At 38.0% G+C, this 21,424-nt stretch overlaps 1 protein-coding gene and 1 pseudogene across 4 annotated transcripts in view; both read left to right on the forward strand.

Annotated features, from left to right (window-relative positions):
* The window catches only part of EYA3 (EYA transcriptional coactivator and phosphatase 3), a 95,557-nt gene that overhangs the window by 31,506 nt on the left and 42,627 nt on the right, over nt 1-21,424 (forward strand). For all 4 annotated transcript variants that reach the window (XM_070775434.1, XM_070775443.1, XM_070775417.1 and 1 more), the window contains 4 exons: nt 310-353; nt 5,001-5,080; nt 10,565-10,631; nt 13,441-13,577. In XM_070775434.1, the coding sequence (XP_070631535.1) occupies nt 310-353; nt 5,001-5,080; nt 10,565-10,631; nt 13,441-13,577 (328 nt within the window). The remainder of the gene's footprint in view (nt 1-309; nt 354-5,000; nt 5,081-10,564; nt 10,632-13,440; nt 13,578-21,424) is intronic.
* LOC139179014 (5S ribosomal RNA) lies at nt 2,511-2,629 on the forward strand (annotated as a pseudogene).

A 21,424-nucleotide genomic window follows, 5' to 3' on the forward strand; every position in this document is an offset into this window, starting at 1 on the left:
TTGATTTCAAGTTTGGATACCTTATCCTGGTAAACAGTCTGTGTTGAGTAAAAATCCTGGTAAACCTTTTATTTTACGTTGAGTTTAGAAGACACTGTTTTCATTAAAAAGAAAAAAGAGAGCCCTATGTGAAAAACAAGTCCATCTTTAAAATATATCAGGGGTTAATGAAATAAATCTAAGTCTAAGCAAGACAAAAGGAAACAGTTACCCTGTAATTTATTAGTTAATCTGAGGCTGCCATTTGAGTAGCTAGATGATTTTAAATACAGATCATGACATTGATGCTTTTGTATATTTATTTTACAGGTGAAGAAAGCCAAGATGCAGGAATCAGGAGAGCAAACTTTAAGGTATACAAAGTTGAATTTCTTTTTAATGACCTACTTATAATTTGTTTTTACCTGCTGACCAGTATGTGGACATGATTTGGATTGACTTACCCTCATTTTGGTTTTCAGCATCAGTTTTTATGTTTTGAAATTATTTGATTTAAGGTGAAAATTATCCTCTGAAATTTTGTCCTTAAAATAAAGTTTGTCCTTGAAACATGTAAGTGCTGAATTTTTCTCCTTTTTTATTCATTATTTATTCAGCATAATGTACCAATCTGATGTTATCACTCAGATCCTGTGATATGTGAAGGAGACACAATGGTGAATATTCTTCAATTACATATACATAATAGGAAAAATAGAAATAAAAAAAAAACAAGAAGTTAATCCTTAATTACCAAATGGACATGGGACACCTTAATCATTAGCTCTGCTCCCCTTACAGAAAAGAGGCAGCTCCTTTGCATGTCATACTCTGGCTTCCAGAGCACCATGATTTTCAGTTGTCCACAGTTCTTACCTCCTGTTGTTTGTCAACTAGCCAGATGAACCAATAACACCCTAATATCTTAATTTCAAGAATCCTAATCTTGCACCTCACACACTAGCATTCCGGCTCATTTATTCTATTGTCACACTAGCCCTGTGTCTTACTCTACACTTCCACTTATAATGACAATGAACTATCATATTTTCACTGTCAGGCATTGACCCTTCCCTCAAAAAAGACTTCCATATCTTCCTGTGCTGCTCAAAAGATAAGATCTATTACTTTAATCAGTTTTTCACAAACATTCGTAACTTCCTCTCCCTTTTCCCTGTCATCCTTCCCTAGCCTAACCTAGTGTTTAAAAACAGTTCCCTCTTTAATATTTAGCCCTTGAATTTTGTGATTTATTTCATAGGTCAGGACTTGCCACCTATCTTTTCATGCCATCAGCTTTCTGGCTCTTAAGCAAAGAAAAAATCATGCAAGTTTCATGCTCTCTACTCTCCTGTCAGGGTGGAAGATTGAACGTAATTTCTGAAAAATAGGTTTTGCATTATTCTACTTTCAGAAATAATTTTCTAAACGTTGTCTTGAACCTTTCTATACACCTTACCTTTCTGTTCTCTATTTTTGTTGTTGTTTAGCGTCTAAGCTAAACAACTTAGCCTCTAAGAAAAAAAAAAATAAAAAAAAAAAAAAAAAATAAAAACCCTAGTTTCATCCTTATCCCAATCATCTGAACACTGATAGGAAAACATAAAACTGCTCACTGGTCTCAGTTTCCAGTCATGATTACATCTCAGTGGGCACTTAAACATTCTTGGTGATCTAGTCACCCTTCCTGGTTTATTTCACAGTGGTAAAATTGTTTCTCTTTCCTCCTTACCTTCCTTCATTCCTTCTCTCCTTTCCTCCCTGCCTCTCAGCCTGCCTTCCTTTCTTCCTGCCTCCCTCCCTCCCTCCCTCCTTCCCTCTTGCTGCTTCCTCTCCTCACCCTTCCCCTTCTATTTACTCAGCTGGGGATCTGACGCCCTACTCCAAAGAGAAATCAGAAGTGGATAGGAACTGCCTTACTTGTCTTATCACCGAATCTACCCCCTTAACTGCTTCAGTGCTTCTAATATTCTCTGCATCCCTTTTCTCTGAAGTTAATTCCCTTGCTCATCTCTCTCCAGTTATACAATGGAGCCTATCAGCTTCATCTTTTCCTGCTCTTATTCCATCTCCTTCAGCAACTGCTTTATTGGGATAAAATACAAATAACCTGAAATACACCATTTCGGTCATTTTTAAGCATATAATCCAGTGGTACTAAGTACATTCACATTGTTGGGCAATCATTACCATCTATCTCCAGAACTTTTTTTATCTTCCCAAACTGAAGCTTTGTATTCATCAGACTCTCCATTTCCCCCTTCTTCTAGCTCCTGGCCACCATCATTGGGCTGTCTCTATGATTTTGACAACTCTTAAGTACCCTATATCAGCACAGTCATAAATTATTTGTCTTTCTGTGACTTGTTTGTTTCATTTAGCCTGATGTCTTAATGGCTTATCCATTTGTAGCATGTGTCAGAGTTTCCTTCCTTTTTAAAGCTGACTAATACTCCGTAATAGTCCATACCACGTTTTGTTTATCCATTCATTGGTTGATTGTGTTTGTTATTGTCAAGAGTTTCATTGAGGTCTACGGCCATACCACCCTGAACGCGCCCGATCTCGTCTCATCTCGGAAGCTAAGCAGGGTCGGGCCTGGTTAGTACTTGGATGGGAGACCACCTGGGAATACCGGGATTTAAAAAAAAAAAAAAAGAGTTTCATTGAATGAGAAAGAGGTATTTGTGATGCTTACTTTTGGAGTTGGGTGTTTTTGCTCTTTTTTTGGAGGAGGGAAGTTTTATTTTGGAGTATTTTTTTTTCCATCATACACATGTTAAGTAAATTTTATATAACTGAGGATAATCATATTTTGAGATAGTAATTTTTCTAGATATAATTTCAAATATTTAACAGTGCTAGAGTTAATTCACTGTCTTGGTGCTTTTGTTTCTGTTTAATCTCTAGATACTTAGTTGAATACATAGGAGACTTTGCTGTAAGAATCCAGGACCATAGGGTTTTAGGAACTTGTCCATTGTACACCAGATCATACAAGTATACCTTCTACAATACAAGATCTAGAAATAGTCTTTCAACAGTTGGTATAACAATGATCCCCAGACTTACTCAGACTAGTCTTACACATAGAAGACCAGTCATTATATTCAGAAATGTGAAGTTCTTGTCAGGGTTTATACCATTCTCCTTGGAATCCTATTTAATTAGGCATAAGATGGGGCTCAGAAGTCTGTATTTTTACCAATCATTCAGGTAATTATAAGAAATAAGCCATTTTGGGAAACAGTGATACAATTATCTTTCAGTTCCCATAGTCATATCTTGGTTACTATATTAAGTGCTATTTTGAAAGTACAGACATTTGAGTAAATAGATTAAGATAAACTTCATCTGGAGATTTACTTTTTAAAATTAGTTACATCTGAGGAAAACTTTTTTGAACATTCAGAATATACCAGGGAAAAAACCTTTATTGATACTATGCTTGAATATTAAAGGTTCATTCAGAAAAGATATGAGAGCTTTAAGAATTTTGGTGCTTTGTACTTTTTTTGAATAAGTAACATTTCTTTTTAAAATTTTCTATGTAGAAACTATTCTTACTGTTTATTAGTTTTATCTTTCCAAAAAAAGAAAAACTGGAAAAAAAATTTTTGATGATGGCATAGTGTTCCCTTGAATGAGGATATGTTACATATTTTTTACCCAGTTCTTTAACCAGTTGGACATTGGTTTCCAAAATTTTATGTAACAAATCATGTTGCAATGAAAATACTTCTTCATTAGTTTATACACACCAGTTCCAGTTACTCACCCACCATGAATATGTAACCATAGTTCTTTTCATACTTCTCCAACATCGTGTCACAAACTTTTTGTCTTTGCTAACTTAGTAAGTGAAAATAAAGTTTTATTCTAGTCTTTAAAAAAGTCATATCTTTCCCGGTATGTGGAGTATCTGCGACAGTGACCTCCGCTTCTTCCTAGAGTGTAGAACAGCAAAGCAAATTTCTTGCTGCAGGAACATGAATGTGGGAAGAATACCTGGACTGGGGAGAAGTTGTATTATAATAGTACTGGCTACAGTTACATGTGTTTACTCTCTTCTAGTCTTTGCTCTAAATACTTTTCATGTATTGACTCATTAATCCCTACAACAGCCCTGAAAGGTAGGTTCTCTAATTATCCCTCATTGACTGTTGCAAAAACTGGAGTACAGAGAAGTTCAGTGACTTGCCTAAAGCCATAAAGCTAGTTTTGACAAAGTGCAATATGAGCTCAAGCAGTCTGGTTCCAGAGTCTGCACCCTTAAGCACTGTACTATACTAGTGGTTGAGGGAATACGGGGAGAGTTGGAAAGTAAGGTAAGAGGAAGAGGGAGAACATTGTGAAAGTCAAAGGGTAATCTCCATTTCAGAATCTCACTGAGGATCTGCCCAACATTGAAGTATCTAACATAATGATTTATCCTCCTAGTTTATATGACTTAGTCTTTTTCAGTTTCTCTTAACTTGTGTTATAAGTTTTTTTAAAGAAGATTTTGCTCAGTTTGACGTATAAGAACAAAAATGTGTTTTTAATTGGGGGAAAACAGAAGTGCAGTGTAATGCACCATCTTCAGGTTCAGAACCCCTTCTTGTGTAAGCATGTGTAATTTGCAAAAGCTTTTCAAGTGATTGTGAGGACCATTGTCTGAAGTTAATCATCTCCCTACATTCCTTTGGTACTTTGGAAATAAAGTGAGAGCAGTTTTAGGTTGCTGTAGAGTTTTTCTTTTACCATGTGGTCTTTAGAGAAAATCTGAGTTGCCTGTTGCTTACATGAAATTTCCACGTGGTATAAAACCAGTCATGGTCTAGGGATGTGACAAAGAACTGGAATGCTGAAGGTACTAGGCTTGGCCTTAGCTGTTAGGTAGCTGATAAAAACCAAGAATAAGGACTTCATGAAGTAGACTTACCTTGCCCCTTATCTAGGAAGAAATTGATTTGATTTAATCACTTTTAGCAATGCAGCAGATCAACCAGAGGCTAATGTATTCATTTTGGTTTTCCCAGTCAAGTAAGCAACCCCGAAGTCAGTGATCAGAAACCTGAAACTTCAAGCCTTGCTTCAAACCTTACCATGTCAGAGGAAAGTAAGTACCATATTCTGTGCATCATGGACGTATTCCTGTGACCAGGTGATGCTGACCTTTTATAACTGGTTTTCACTGATTGCCTCACTTGTCTCAGAGTATCCAGAATCCTTTCATTGCCTTGTATGTGTGTTCATCCTTATGCCCTCCTGTAAACTTTATTACATACCAGCTAAGGAGCAAAATCACATGGGATCCACTCCTAGGGATTGGTGATTGTGTTTTTGTTTTGAGATTGAATGTTCTTCTAAAGGTAATAAATAATGCTTTACTCAAAATCAGAAAAATTTGTGGGCCAGCCTCTGACTCCTTCTCTGGATGGCTTGATGTGTTTCCAGCTTTCTAATAACCGAATGATTCTACCTATCCATCTGGACAAAAAAAGAAAGAAAAGTAGTCCCCTGAGAGCCCAAGATTGATACTGGGCCCTGAGGGAGACCCATCTCAATAGGATACACCCTCTGCTTTCCAAACCTTAGCCAAAAATTTGTAGAATGTTCTTTTTTTTTTCTTGTGGAGATCTAAGTTTCTTTGGAATATCATGGTGGTATGCTCCATAGGGCAGATAGTCCTCCTTGAAATTAAATAGCTATGCCCTTTCATATTATACCACACACTTCAGAAGAATAAATTTGTGTACGTTGCTTTATAAAAAGACATTTGTTTAGGAGATATATCTTAAGATGCTTAATCTTAAATAATTCCCATGTAATAAAAGATGGTATGCCTTTAAAAAAAAATGGTTATGTCTTGAGTTGTATATATTGCTTCCTCAAAGATGCTGTTCCAGTAGTTCTCAAACTTCTAGCATACCTGAGAGTTACCTGGAGTGCTTATTTGTAAGGTAGCATTCTAGCCTCATCTTCAGTGATTATCATTTAGAAGACCTGTTGTGGATGAGAATCTGCATTTTCAAGAAGATAGCTAGGTAACTCTGATACATATGGGAACTGCTCTAATCAACGAAAGGAGTCTCTAATTGTTTTAATATCTCACTCCAGTATTCTTGGGCTTCCCTTGTGGCTCAGGGGTAAAGAATCTGCCCGCAATACTGGAAACCAGGGTTTGATCCCTGGGTTGGGAAGATCCCCTGGAGAAGGGAAAGGCTACCCACTTCAGTATTTTGGCCTGAAGAATTCCATGGACTGTATAGTCCGTGGAGTCTCAAAGAGTCGGACATGACTGAATGACTTTCACTTCACATCCCCAAGAAAAAGGTCTGTTCCTTATATACTTCAGGGCCCAGAAGTAAGTTGAGTGTTCTTGCTTCTTAAAAATTATTTCTCTTTTTTTCCTTCAAAAACTCTAGTTCCTTTGAAGTCTATATGTATGCCCCTTCCTCCAGCTTTCTTTTTACCTCAGACTGAACTCCTAGTCATTTTGCTCTTTAGAGACTAGATCTTTGTTTTCTTCTCCATCCAGACCTTTATTATTTTTGGTAATTTGAACGTCCGTGTAGATGACCTATCCAACACCCATAATGTCCCTCTTCTTTTCCTATCCCTTTTTACTCCACATGGATTCTGCAGTTCTTTATTACAAGTACTCCCTTACTAATTCCTTCAATAATTTTGCCTCTTGTACTGTCCTTGCTAAACCCCAATCCTGATTTAATCCAACTGTCCACGTTCTCTGTAAGTATTACATTAAATAGCTGAACATTACTGGGTAGTTTATACATTTAGCTGACTGTTTACTCACAGGGCCTCAAGTGGGCACCCTACTACTCTTTACTCATGAGTTTTACCTTTTACAATTTATTTCCTCTCAGAGCACGCATACTACTCACCTTTCTTCATATTTGACTGATGATTTCTTCTCAAATAGAAGCTGTCTGACAGGAGGTTCCCTTATTAACCTATCACCACCAAGTCTTCAGCCCTACTTGTGTTTGTACCCATGTTACCTTGTTTTATTCTTGTCAGAATGGAAATAGTATTCTTGTTCCCGTGAAAGGTAAGACCTTTTATTTGTGCTTCATATCCTGTCTGTTCTCACCTACCCCAAGGACTTTGGTACTGTGATTATCCTAATACCATTCTTGCATTGTCTTATTCTTCTCTTCTTAATCCATCCTGTCTGTGGAGACATGATCCAGTATCTTCCATCTTAAAGCACAAACAAAACCCTCCCTGAAGTCCGTATTCCCCACCAGTTACAGACCTTCTCTTTGTCCCATGACCCGCCTTGGAACCTCTGGAAAGAGTTGCCCTCACTTGTTCTGTCTGCTCCCATTCACTCTTCATCCCTCTCAGACTTAACTTTGTCACCGTTCTTCCAGTGAAACTGCTTTTGTCAAGGTCATTAGTTCCTTTCAATAGCTGAAAGTACTAGTTCCAGTGGGTATTCCTGTCTGCTTGTATCCTGCCCCTTACCACTCTTTCTCCCACCTTTCTTCTTTGCTGGCCTTTCTTCTGCTGTCTAATCTCTGAATGTTAGTGGGTTTGGTTCTAGTCCACCATCTTTGTTCTTTCTGAATTCTGTCACCCATTTCATTACTTTAAATATTTGATGTGTAGTTAATGAATTTCAAATTTGTGTTCCTAGTCTGACTTCTTGCTCTAATTTCGTTTTTGTATCCATCCTACTGCCTACTTGATATCTCCACTTAGATATCTAAAAGGAAAGTCATACTTAAAATATGTAAAAGCTTTCTCTGCCCTTCAGTTCAGTTCAGTTCAGTAACTCAGTTGTGTCAGACTCTGCGACCCCATGAATCGCAGCACGCCAGGCCTCCCTGTCCATCACCAACTCCCGGAGTTCACTCAGACTCACGTCCATCGGGTCAGTGATGCCATCCAGCCATCTCATCCTCTGTTGTCCCCTTCTCCTCCTGCCCCCAATCCCTCCCAGCATCAGAGTCTTTTCTAATGAGTCAACTCTTCGCATGAGGTGGCCAAGGTACTGGAGCTTCAGCTTTAGCATCATTCCTTCCAAAGAAATCCCAGGGCTGATCTCCTTTAGAATGGACTGGTTGGATCTCCTTGCAGTCCAAGGGACTCTCAAGAGTCTTCTCCAACACCACAGTTCAAAAGCATCAATTCTTCGGCGCTCAGCCTTCTTCACAGTCCAACTCTCACATCCATACATGACCACAGGAAAAACCATAGCCTTAACTAGACAGACCTTTGTTGGCAAAGTAATGTCTCTGCTTTTGAATATGCTATCTAGGTTGGTCATAATTTTCCTTCTCTGCCCTTAGCCTTCACCAAAGCTGTTCTCTTCCCCAACTTCTTCATCTTTGGAAGTATTTTCACTATCCCTCCAATTTCCCAAGCTGAAAATCTAGAAATTATCCTGTATTCCCTGTTTTCCTTATTCCTTAATTCAATTCATCAGAGTCTCCTGTTAATTTTACTTTCAGAGTATATTTCTAGGTTTTTGCCTCGTTTCCACTGCTGTTACCTTTTTTTTTTTAAACCAGTGCAGAGTTGAACACATCCAAATTTATTTACACAATGATAAAGAAATTTGAGTTCTATTTCCATTTTTTGGAATTTTATTCTGGGATCCAACTTTGTTGTATAACTGACAGAGGTCATTGAAACTTGATTATCCCACCTCACATGCAATTTTCTGTCTCAAGGGAACAGAAAACTTGGGTTTTTAATGCACATACAATAATGATCTTAATACTGCTTTACAATTTAGTAGGAAGGCAGCTGTCCCACAGCTTGAGGGGGAAGAAGGGTAGGCACAGAAGTTAAAATTAAGCAGATTATGCCTTGACTCTTTCTAATCTTTTCATAGTTCCCAAGTACCACAAAGATTAAGGCTCATTCATTCTCTAGAAAAGTAAAAATTGGCCTAGATCTCCTAGAATGTTTTGCGAATCTCTTCTCTGGTGGCTCAGACAGTAAAGCATCTGCCTGCAGTGCGGGAGACCCGGGTTCGATCTCTGGGTTGGGAAGATCTCCTGGAGAAGGAAATGGCAACCCATTCCAGTACTCTTGCCTGGAAAATTCCATGGACTGAGAGGCTCCTGAGAGCCTGGTAGGCTATAGTCCATGGGGTCGCAAATAGTCGGACACGACCGAGCGACTTCACTTTAACTTTTCAGTTTCTAGAATTAAATGAGAGAGGGAGAAGGATTTGGGTTTTTGAAAATACTTGTCAGCAGAGAAGGAACCATTATGTAGAAATCAAATGAACTTCTGTTCTATGTAATGGATGATAAGAACCTTGGATCTAACTGAGATTCCCTTCATTTTTGTCAAAGTGATTAATGATTAGTATAATCTACAAATTGCTATGAATTATTTTCAGAGACTGTGAACAGTGGCAATAGGCAATATCCATGATAAGCTCATTCGCAGATGGTTTGTGTTACTGTTGGGCATGAATTGACCCCACATCTGATCTCTATCAGTGTTCCCTTTGGGGGTAAGACACTCAGAAAACCCAGCTAGAAGAAAAAAAAAAAGAAAACCCAGCTAGACATAAAGTTAGTTGGTTCACCCTTAGTCCTTATTCACAATAGAGCAACCTCCCTTATAATAGATAGTGGAGGATGTTCTTGAACAATTTAGGAATCTGGTACAAGCTCTATGTGTTGTAGCTCTGTCTATAATATGGACTGAAATACTGCTAATGAAAAGGATTCTGCTACCTGTCAAACTTGAGTTGAATATTTACAGTATTTATCCCGAATGAAATCATGAAGATTAAGCCTCATGACAGTATCTATTCTAGATGAAATCATGAAGGTCAAGAGGGCAGTAGCTGTGAAAGTCCCTTTACTTGATGGTTTATCAGAGCGTTACATCAGTTCCTCAGGTCTGTCTCTGCATTACCAAACTTAAAGCTGTATTACAAAGCTGAAAAAAATAATAGTATAAAAGCATGCTTGCATCTTTCTGCTGCTGATTATATATAGCAGTAGCAACAGTTATTGGATACTTTTTCCAAATCTGTCTTCCTGCAGGTCATCCTTATGACCTTTTACTCAGAATAGGGTAAGCATCCAGAGAATGAATAAGCTGAAGAAGTATAATGTGGCTTCCTAGACATGGATCTTGCATTTTAACCTCACCTTTAAGCATAGATGAGAGCTTAAGAAGTTGCTTCATTTATGGTTTTAAAACAGTGATGGTGATGGTAAAGATCAATCGGTACTGGGAATTCCCTGGCGGTCCAGTGGTTAGGATTCCACACTTTCGCTGCTAAGGGCCCAGGTTTGATACCTGGTTGGGAAACTAAGATCCCACACACCACACAGCACAGCCAAAAATAGAGATCAGGTGGTACTTACCTTCAGCTCTTTTCTATACTGCCTTCATTCTAGATTCTTTTACTGTCTCTAAAAGTCTCTATAAACTCATTATTAGAAGAGTGAGGTATTTCTACTGTGTAGTCTTTTTAAATTTCTGATGTCCAAGCTTTATTCTGTTCCTTAGTTTGAAAGACTATACACTGAGACATGAAATTTCTCCCTTTAATTTTTGGAATGTTCTAACTTTTTACCTGGTGGTATCTTTCTTTCAGTTATGACATGCACCGATTACATCCCTCGCTCATCCAATGATTATACCTCACAAATGTATTCTGCAAAGTAAGTTGAATAATTGTTTCAAAAATCTGTATGCTTTTTCTCTAGATTCATTGCAAAATGTAACTTGATATTTAAGCTATTAAGTTGACATTTATTTTCACCTCTCTTGTTCTCTCTGGCCCTACTCCAGTTTTTTTATTCCATGTAAATATAGTCTAGGTATCATCCTTTTAAAAAGTTAATGATTGTCTGAAATAGATCACTGTTACCCAGGGGCTTTCTCAAAGTGAATAGGCACTGAAAAGTGTAAAATACCATTAATGATGAAAATATATCACTGCTTAACCTCTCATTATTCTCTCTTTGCTCCGCTTTAAAAGAGAGATCAATTAAAAAAGCTAAAGCCAGCCTCAGACTGGGACTTCTGGGCCTAATCTGTGTTCATCTTACGGCTTTAGAAGCTTATTCTTTTAGAAGTGTACTCAAGTAGAAAGTTGGCTGAGGTTAGACAGGTTTAGTGAATTTAAATCACTGAGAGGCAATATTTTGGGCCTCATGAGATAAGATCAGCATTTAAGATCCACTAAGCTAATCATCTCCAAGATGAGTAGGTGCAGAACAGTGTATATATCAAGCTACCAATTGCACATTGATAAAGGTTGAGCCTGCATATATAGATGCGTACAAGCGTGCTTTATTAACCTAGGATAAATTCTTACGTACTTACATAGGCAAGTTACATAAAGAAATTGGTGACAGAGGTGAGTAATATGTCTGGGTCTCTTGTAAAAGAAAACTTTCCTTTTTGTGCCCATTTGTATTAAGTGCCTTTTGAATTTTGCATCAGTTTAAAAAAAAGAAGCTGATTGAAAAATCATCTCAATGAATTCTACAAATTCTAATCTAGTATTACCATTAACATTAATAACATCCTTGGGCCAGTCATTTTCTGTGTTTTTCTTCTGTGAAATGACTGAACCTGTTCTCTGAGGTCGTTATGAAGGTGATGAAATAATTTGAGCTATAAAGACACTAAATAAAAAAGATTTTATGATCTTTATCATATCTGGAGATTAATCCATTTGAAGTTACTAAGATTTTAAATCATTCCCACATGATTTGATTAACAGCTACAGCCTGAGCTATTTTCTGGTCTCAGGACTGGCTAAAAAGACTAGAAATTTTCAAATTCAGTCTTTTAGAGTCTACTGAGATGTGAATATAGCAAACTCCAAATTCATTCATTTATTCAAAAAAGTATTGTATACCTGTTGCACTCAGGACACCTTGTTAGCTTTCTACCTTAATGTAGACCTCCTTACCCAGAGAAGGCAATGGCACCCCACTCCAGTACTCTTGCCGGAAAATCCCATGGACGGAGGAGCCTGGTAGGCTGCAGTCCATGGGGTCGCTGTGAGTCAGACACGACTGAGCGACTTCACTTTCACTTTTCACTTTCACACATTGGAGAAGGAAATGGCAAGCCACTCCAGTGTTCTTGCCTGGAGAATCCCAGGGATGGGGGAGCCTGGCGGGCTGCCATCTATGGGTTCGCACAGAGTTGGACACGACTGAAGTGACTTAGCAGCAGCAGTAGCAGACCGCCTTACCACTTATCTAAACCATTGCATTTTTTAACTGTCTCTGTTTCAAGTCCCCTTCCCCCATCCATTTTTCAAAGAAATATCAAACTAATGTTTATTAAAGAACAGCTTTGATCTTGTCATCCTTTTCTCAACAATTTCAGTGACTCCTCATTGTTTCAGATTTGTCTGAACACTTTTAGCCTGGTTCAAGGTCTTTGCTGTCTGTCTTATACTTTCCCTTAGTATAATCTCTGCTCCTTGTTGGCTGAAGCCCTGTCTGTACCCTTGGCAGAGGCTTTCTCTTTTTCTAGAACACCTTTTCTCTCTCTCATTTTTGCACATTCTGTCTGCTCACAGATCACTTCTTTATGGCCTTCCTTCATTTTCTTCTCTCCAAAAACTGCAAAAAAAAAAAAAAAACTTTCCTCTCTGAAACTACCTCCCCCCATTATTTTATTGTTATGACCTACATGGTACATATGACACTTACTTTCTTACTTTAAAGTACAGGATAACTCACTAAATAAAATAACCCATATCTAAAAATTCAGTGCATAAAATGTGGCGCCATCTTATTCCATGGATGAAATGAGCAGGTCTGCTATCTGGTTTAAAATCCCGGAAGTGTCACTGTTGAATTCATCTCTAGCTAAACCAACTAGTGGCCGTATACTCTGGCTTAAATCCCAGCGGGGCAAGTCAGTGTCCTGTCTAGGACTTCCCGGATTTTATTAGTCACTTGACTCTTGATCTTATAGGCTCGATCTAGGGCCATTGGGCCACATGCCTGATCCTGGTTTTCTAATATGGTGGTTGCCTGCTTTTTCTCTGAAGGTCTCACCCTCTTTTCCAAGTTCCACTTTCACTCTCAAAACTTTAGTTTGGCCTGGAGGGCTCCATGGGGAATGGAGTCAGTTGCCAATCTGTTCTATCCAGTTGTGTGTCCTTCCAGGATTTTATTCTGTATTTAGACCTAAGGGCATAAATGAGCTTAGTCAGTACCTGTGTCTCACACAGGGCCTTGCACGTAGCACACCAGAAGTGTGTGTGGTGTGATTGGACCTTTGGAGGATGTTTGAAACTGTTGATTTTTCTATAAAATTGTTTGTTAGGTAGATGATAAGTAGACCTGAAAAGGAAAAAATAATTCTGCTTTCTGACTATAGTAAGAGGCATTTTATGTGACAGGTTAGTCTACTCATTATTGATTCTTTGCTGTTAGTGATATTAGCTGTTTTTTGTTTTTCTTATGTGAAATTTTTTGTTTTCTTGAACTTTTCTAGACCTTACGCACATATCCTCTCAGTTCCTGTTTCGGAAACTGCTTACCCTGGGCAGACTCAGTACCAGACTTTGCAGCAGTCTCAACCCTATGCTGTCTACCCTCAGGCAACCCAGACGTACGGACTACCTCCTTTTGGTAAGGCATCCTGTTGTAAGCAGTTTCTAAGAATATTGACTTTATCCCACAGAAATTTCCATCTTTCCCCCAAAAGCAAGCATGGCTAATCAGGAAGCTGAGAGAAAGCAAGTTGTTCTTGACAGCATCTGCTTGTTACAGGTGTGATAGAAGTTGGGTGTGCTTTTCCACAGTGTATTTGATGCATGTAATATAAAATCATAACTTTTCAGTACTCACTTATTTATCTGCCATAATTTAGATATTTCCAAGGTGCTAAGTCTTGACTGGAAAAGTTGGAATCTTCATGTTTTTGGAAACTGTTTGAGGCATTGCTATTGATTTGACTTACTTCGTGGAAAACATGGTACCATGACAAATATATTTTGAGGTGGCTAATTTCTTACTAAAACTAAGTAATCTACATATCCAGGTAGAATGTACCTCATAGTTCTCTCTCTCTCTGTCAGTTTCTCCCCTTCCTTCTTATCCCATACCACAAAGTGATCAGTTGTTGCTCTGCTGAACCGAAAAGTCATCTTAGAGGGGGAAATCCCTGATTTTGTACAGCCTTATCTTGTGCATAGAGAGTTCTGTTCTTTGGTTTTAGGTATCTTGGACTGAACTATAAATTAGAATGATTTCCTAGAAGTCAGTTTGAGGTTCTTTGAGCACTTAATATCTGCTGATTTTTCAGTGTGTGTACTGATATGTTCAGTGTGGTTTAGTGCTGCTTTGCTAGAACTGATGTCAGGAAATTGAAAGAATACTGTATTTTTTAAAAAATATTCAGTATGTTAATAAAAGTATAACTTGGTAGCCTTTATTGCAACTAGCTGGGAATTAGAAAATCTTTCTAACAGATTGCCACAGATTCTGGGTGTTGCTTGCTTTTGGTTTTGACATTCCTACTTTTCCTGGCCTATTTGGCTACTCTTTTATGGTAGTTACAACTTTCTCACTTTGAGACTTGTTAGCATTCCTTGGCTCTTGATAACTACTAGAAACAAAAATGGGAGATATGTTTAATGGTAGTGGTAGCTGATAACTTCATGAAAGAAAAGAAACAGAAATGCTCATTTTCCTGTTTGTACACCCACGCCTCAGTGCCTGTCAGTGTCAGCAAGGATACTAAAACCTTATGTTGCTGATATATTTAACCAGCCAAGACTGGGCAGTCCTTTCAGATGCAGAACTCTCTGTGAATATGTTTGTGTTTATTTCTTTTTGTATATATTAAAGCTAATTTACCAGCAGCTGGCTAATATCAATAGGCTAGCGAGTATAAAGCATTTCATGTTTTTTTTTTTTCACTCTCTGTTTTGATTTAAATTCTTTATTGGAAAGCCAAAAGCCCTTTATGACATTGTTGAACAACTGTTTATTCCTGCTGTTCAGTGTTGGGTAAAATTCTGGTTATGTCTCTAAACTCCGATTATGGAATACATAGCACAGTGCCATGTGCATGTAGGTCCTAGATATTATGGTATCTTCTGTAATCACTGCGTTTCCTTCATATTAAGGAAAGAAAATTTGTAAAGTAGATCCCTGTTAAAAACTTGAAGGAGACAGTATTTTATAAAGAAATATTGGTTATAATAGGCTTTTATTAATCTGTTTCTGTTTAATAATTGGGATGAAGGAAACTTGTTTCTTAAATTCTTAACAGTAGTTCAGAGAGACCTGTTCATTAGCTTAATTTGCCTTTGAATGATAGGTATGGCATATCCTCAAATTTCATAAAGGAAATTTCAAAGAAATACTTGTAATACTTTTTATGTGTATGTGTGTGATAACTTTAAGTGACTGTATTTTTAAAAGATATTTTCTTATGTTTTACCACCTGGCTTTTTTTGTTTTATATCACTCAGATATAAAGCACTCCATTTCTTCCTGTATAGCAGAGGGCATTATATCCAATATCTTAGAATAACTTGTGGTGGTGGTGGAATTGCTAAGTTGTGTCCAAGTCTTACTACCCTATGGTCTGTAGCCTGCCGGGCTCCTCCGTGCGTGGGATTTCCCAGGCAAGAATACTAGAGTGGGTTACCATTTCTTCTCCAGGGGATCTTTCCAGCCCAGGGGTTGAACCCAGGTCTCCTGCATTGCAGGCAGATTCTTTACTGACTGAGCTACCAGGGAAGCAAAAAAACTGAATCACTATGCTATACACTTGAAACTAGCATATATAGTAAATCAGCTACCCTTCAGTTAAAAAAAAAACAAAAAAACTCCATTCCTTTTCTTGTGAAAAAGTGAAGTGCAAGTTGCTCAGTTATGTCTGACTCTTTGCAACCCCATGGACTGTACAGTAGATGGAATTCTCCAGGCCAGAACACTGGAGTGGGTAATCTTTTCCTTCTCCAGGGGATTTTCCCAACCCGGGGCTCGAACCCAGGTCTCCTGCATTGCAGGCGGATTCTTTGCCATCTGAGCCACAAGGGAAGCCCAAGAATACTGGGGAGTGGGTAGCCTATCCTTTCTCCAGTGGATCTTCCTGACCCAGGAATCAAACCAGGGTCTACTGCATTGCAGGTGGATTCTTTACCAACTGAGCTATCAGGGAAGACCTTATTCTTGTGAAGGTTTCAGTAATTTTATTCTCTTACCTTTAGCACTAACACTCAATTAGCTAGTCTGTTTTTTATTTCAGATGTAAACAGAGCTTTAGAAAATCTTATTGTAATAATATGACTTTATATTAATATATTTATGCAATAATAATAATAATCAGTTCAGTCGCTCAGTTGTGTCCAACCCTTTGTGACCCCATGGACCACAGCACACCAGGCCTTCCTGTCCATCACCAACTCCCAGAGTTTACTGAAACTCATGTCCATTGAGTCAGTGATGGTATCCAACCATCTCATCCTTTGTCGTCCCCTTCTCCCAGCATCAGGGTCTTTTCCAGTGAGTCAGTTCTTCTCATCACATGGCCAAAGTATTGGAGTTTCAGCTTCAGCATCAGTCCTTCCAATGAATATTCAGGACTAATTTCCTTTAGGATGGACTGGTTGGATCTCCTTGCAGTCCAAGGGACTCTCAAGAGTCTTCTCCAACACCACACACAGTTCAAAAGCATCAGTTCTTTGGCACTCAGCTTTCTTTATGGTCCATCTCTCATACATGACTACTGGAAGAACCATAGCTTTGATTAGACGGACCTTGTTGGCAAAGTAATGTCTCTGCTTTTGAATATGCTATCTAGGTTGGTCATAACTTTCCTTCCAAGGAGCAAGCGTCTTTTAATTTCATGGCTGCAATCACCATCTGCCGTGATTTTGGAGCCCAAAAAAATAAAGTCTGACACTGTTTCCACTGTTTCCCCATCTATTTCCCGTGAAGTGGTGGGACCAGATGCCATGATCTTAGTAAGTTATTAAATAAGCAGGGTGACAATATACAGCCTTGATGTACTCCTTTCCCTATTTGGAACCAGTCTGTTGTTCCATGTCCAGTTCTAACTGTTGCTTCTTGACCTGCATACAGATTTCTCAGGAGGCAGGTCAGGTGGTCTGGTATTCCCGTCTCTTGGAGAATTCTCCACAGTTTGTTGTGATCCACACAGTCAAAGGCTTTGGCATAGTCAGTAAAGCAGAAGTAGATGTTTTTCTGGCTCTCTTGCTTTTTCAGTGATCGAGTAGATGTTGGCAATTTGATCTCTGGTTCCTCTGCCTTTTCTAAAACCAGCTTGAACATCTGGAAATTCACATACTGTAGAAGCTTGGCTTGGAGAATTTTGAACATTACTTTGCTAGTGTGTGAGATGAGTGCAATTGTGTGGTGGTTTGAGCTTTCTTTGGCATTGCCGTTGAAATAATAACGAGTGCTTACTGCGCCAAGCAATATGCTGAGAATAAGTACTTCACACTTTACATTATTTTCTTATTTAATCCAAACCAACAGTCATAAAAAGTAAGTGGTAGCATTATCCCTGGTTATAGATGAGGAAACACATTTAGAAGGATTAAGTGACTAACCTGTAAATGCCTTGGATTAGAATTGCACCCCAATCTGTTTAAATCCAGAAGTGCTCATAAATTTAGGTCTGTATGAAAAAATTAATATTAGAGTTGAGATGAAATTAAAGTTTCCTCCTTTTAAAGAAGTGAGAAAAGACAAGGAAATCTAGGAAGCCCATATTATGATAGATATTTAAAAGTAAAGGAATAGTGGTCATCTTTTCACAGCTATATAGAAATGATGAGATGGCAGAATAAGGATTTGAGGTTTAACTTCCAGTGATCTGATTGAATATGTGTGAGGGAAAGGGTACTTATTTGTTTTTAGGAGCTCACAAAAGATTGGCTTAACCTCCATTGTTCTGCCTTCTTTTAAAAGAGGTTTAATATGAGATGGAGACTTGACAGTAGTATTAAGAGTCTGAAGGATGTTCATGTCATTTCCCTCAGTAATCCCTTCTAGGGATTTATCCTAGGAAATTAATTACAGATAACCACAAAAAATTACTGCCAAGATACTCATCACAGCATTATTTACAATAGCAAAAGATTGGAAACAACCGACTTATTGAATGGAAAGATGTGTGTTAAATTGCAGTGGATTCATAGAATGGAAAACTGTGTAGCCATTATAAACCATATTCTTAAAGAATACTTAGTTGTTGAGGTCCTTTAATGGACCGGAACCTGGTGGTCCGGAGTCCATCGGTTTACTTTAAGAAAGTAAAGGAGAGAGAAAGAGGCTGATATTCCTTGGTTTATGCAGAAAACCAATAAAGCTCCTGACACGGGGCTTGCGCTGTTCACGAAGGCACCTGGCGCCCTCTCGATGGGGGGAGGCACAGAGCGCCTTCTCGAGAGGGTCTTAGAAGCCCGGGCAGGAAAGTGAACACAGCAGGCTTCTGCGCTCCAGATATAGCCTGAGAGAGAGAGAGAGTGGGAGAGAGAGAGAGAGAGAGAAGACACAGGGACCCAAGCTCTGATGGAGCAAGGGTGTTTTATTCAATATTGTGTGAGTATTTATACTGTCTTACAAGGTAGCTATTTTCAGCAGAGATAAAATCAAAACTTACAAGTTATCAAGGAAACATGAGGTCATCCATATGAAAGAGAGAGGGTTGTAAATAATCACTTTTACCCTATGATTCATAAAAAGGAAGAGGGTCGTAAATAGTTACTTATCACCGTGTATGGAAAAGCTACATTTTTTCCATATGTATAGAAAAACTTTATTTTTTGGGGCTCCAAAATCACGGCAGATGGTGATTGCAGCCATGAAATTAAAAACTGCATGCATTCCTAATTCCTGAATATTCAGAAATTAATAAGGGACAGAGGATTCATGACAGATCCAAACAGCACACAGGAAGCCTCCTGTTAAATGCTTCCTGACACTTAGTGTCTTGAAAATATAGCTCATTATTAATTAAAAAAAGCAGTATATAAAACTGAAAATACAATATACTAAGTAGTTTGTTAAAATACTACATAAAGAATAACTTGGAAGAAAAACTGAATGTTAACAGAACGGGCAGTACAGGTCTGATCTTAGTTACTGAAGAAGCATGCACAGTTCCACTGTGCACCGGTTTCAGTTAACACAGACCCGTGCAAAAAGTGAGAACTGCCTGTATTTTTTTCTATATGATGATACTATGCAGTATTTTTCTTTTCACTTTCTGTAGTTTCCCAATTTTCTGTGATATACATCTACTTATTTTATTATTAACAAAGTACTCAGATTACTTAGTATTTATAATAGCTCATCCTAGTGAGCTATTAAATCAACCAGATATTTTTTCATATATTTTTTTCCTAGCATGTACATGTACTTCAGTTTTTAACCAAACTAATCTTCTCTAACTTGGAGAAGGAAACCACAGCCCATTCCAGTATTCTTGACTGGGAAATCCAATGGACAGAGGAGCCTGGTGGTCTATAGTCCATCAGGTTGCAAAGAGTCGAACATAACTTAGCAACTGAGCTTGCACAGTCTTCTCTAAAGGTCCACTGCTCTGATATACGTTACTGCAGAGTGAGGTGCTCAGATTAGTTTGGTTAGTAACTAACCCATAGGGAAGTATTTGGGCTGAGAAACATGGGTAGAGTTAGTGATGAGACCCCACTGTGGGGCAGCAGGAGCATAGCACTCAGAGACAAAAATTCCTTTACCTTTTTTTGATCAGCTATTGCTCTACATCAGGCTCTTAAATGCTTAAATGACTTGAGAAAGTCTGAACTTATGGGCAACAGTGGAATAGGAGTCAGGAAGCCAGGATTTTATTTCTTTGATTGTTGGCAGTAGTGATCTGCAGTCAGACTGGTCATGCTACTTGTTACCTGAAATTCTAAGAAGAGCACTTTTAAAGGAAGGGCTTAAAGAGTAGGGCTACAGTGATGCCGGATGGAGAAGGCAATGGCACCCCATTCCAGTACTCTTGCCTGGAATATCTCACGGACAGAGGAGCGTGGTGGGCTGCAGTCCATGGGGTCGCTAAAAGTCGGACACGACTGAGCAACTTCACTTTGACTTTTCACTTTCATGCATTGGAGAAGGAAATGGCAACCCACTCCAGTGGGCTGGAGAATCCCAGGGACAGAGGAGCCTGGTAGGAGGCCGTCTATGGGGTCGCACAGAGTCGGACACGACTGAAGCGACTTAGCAGCAGCAGTGATGCCGGAAGCAGTGTCCATGTTGTCTTTTATTCCTTTATTCTTTATAAAACAGTATTAAATATTCTTCATGTTTATACTTCATTTTTCTGGCCCAGAACATTCAAAACTAGCTATTTCCTCTAACTTGTCTTGGACATTTTGCTCTAATTTTTGACTTTATAAGAAAGACCAATTTATAGAAATTATACATTTTGAAACTTTTTAAGAATACATACTAAATAATGAGACTAGCAAAACCCTCTCAGTTAATATTATTCTTATTTTAGTACAGTGTAATAATAAACATATTCAGAAATCCAGCACCCCAGGTTCAGAACCTATTTAGAAAAAAAAAAAAATTGATTACAATAAATTTGAACGTTATTGTGACACTGGAATGGCAAGTTGTTTCTAAAAACTGTGATAGTCAATCACCAAGAGTCTTAGCACTGATATTCAAATTTCACATCATGAATGTTTAAAAAACTACATTCTGAAATATTTTTTATTGTTAAATGTCAACCATAACAAGGACTTTAGCTGTGGCTTACCTGGACAAGACTTAAAATCATCATAAACTAAGTAAGGAGGGGGACAGCCCTTCTAATTCATGCTAAGATGTTGGTGTTTCTTAACCTCTTCAAATAAGTTACTTGATATGTTTAATAGGTGAGAAAAGACTATGACTTTTTAATGCTTTAAGGGTTTGATAAATTAGGAGTTTGGGATTAACATATACACACTACAATATATAAAATAGGTAAACAACAAGAACCTATACTGTATAGCACAGGAAACTGTACTTAATATTTTATAATAACCTATAATGGAAAAGCATCTGTGTGTGTATATGTATATATACATGTATATATGAATCACTTTGTCATACAGCAGAAACTAACACAACATTTTAACTGTACTTCAATTAAAAAAATAATAGTTTGAGACAAGGCAGTTACCATGTTCCATTGTCAACCTTTTAAGATTTTCACATCTCCTTTTACTGTTCTTACATTTATTTATCAACAGATTTTATAGATCTGAGTTACACTAAGATATCTGAATGCCCTGGTGAAGCAGAGGTCTTTACTATCAAAGCATTATATATTTATAAATTTCTTACCAGATTAAGAGTATGTGAAATAAGGTAATACTGAATTTGAAGCTGTGGCTGACCTTCATACTGATTTCCTACCTGGAATGTGTTTCATTGATGAATCTTATTATTATCAGCTTCAACTATATTGATCC

The sequence above is a fragment of the Bos indicus genome, chromosome 2 (genome assembly GCF_029378745.1).
Source record: "Bos indicus isolate NIAB-ARS_2022 breed Sahiwal x Tharparkar chromosome 2, NIAB-ARS_B.indTharparkar_mat_pri_1.0, whole genome shotgun sequence".
NCBI lineage: Eukaryota > Metazoa > Chordata > Mammalia > Artiodactyla > Bovidae > Bos > Bos indicus.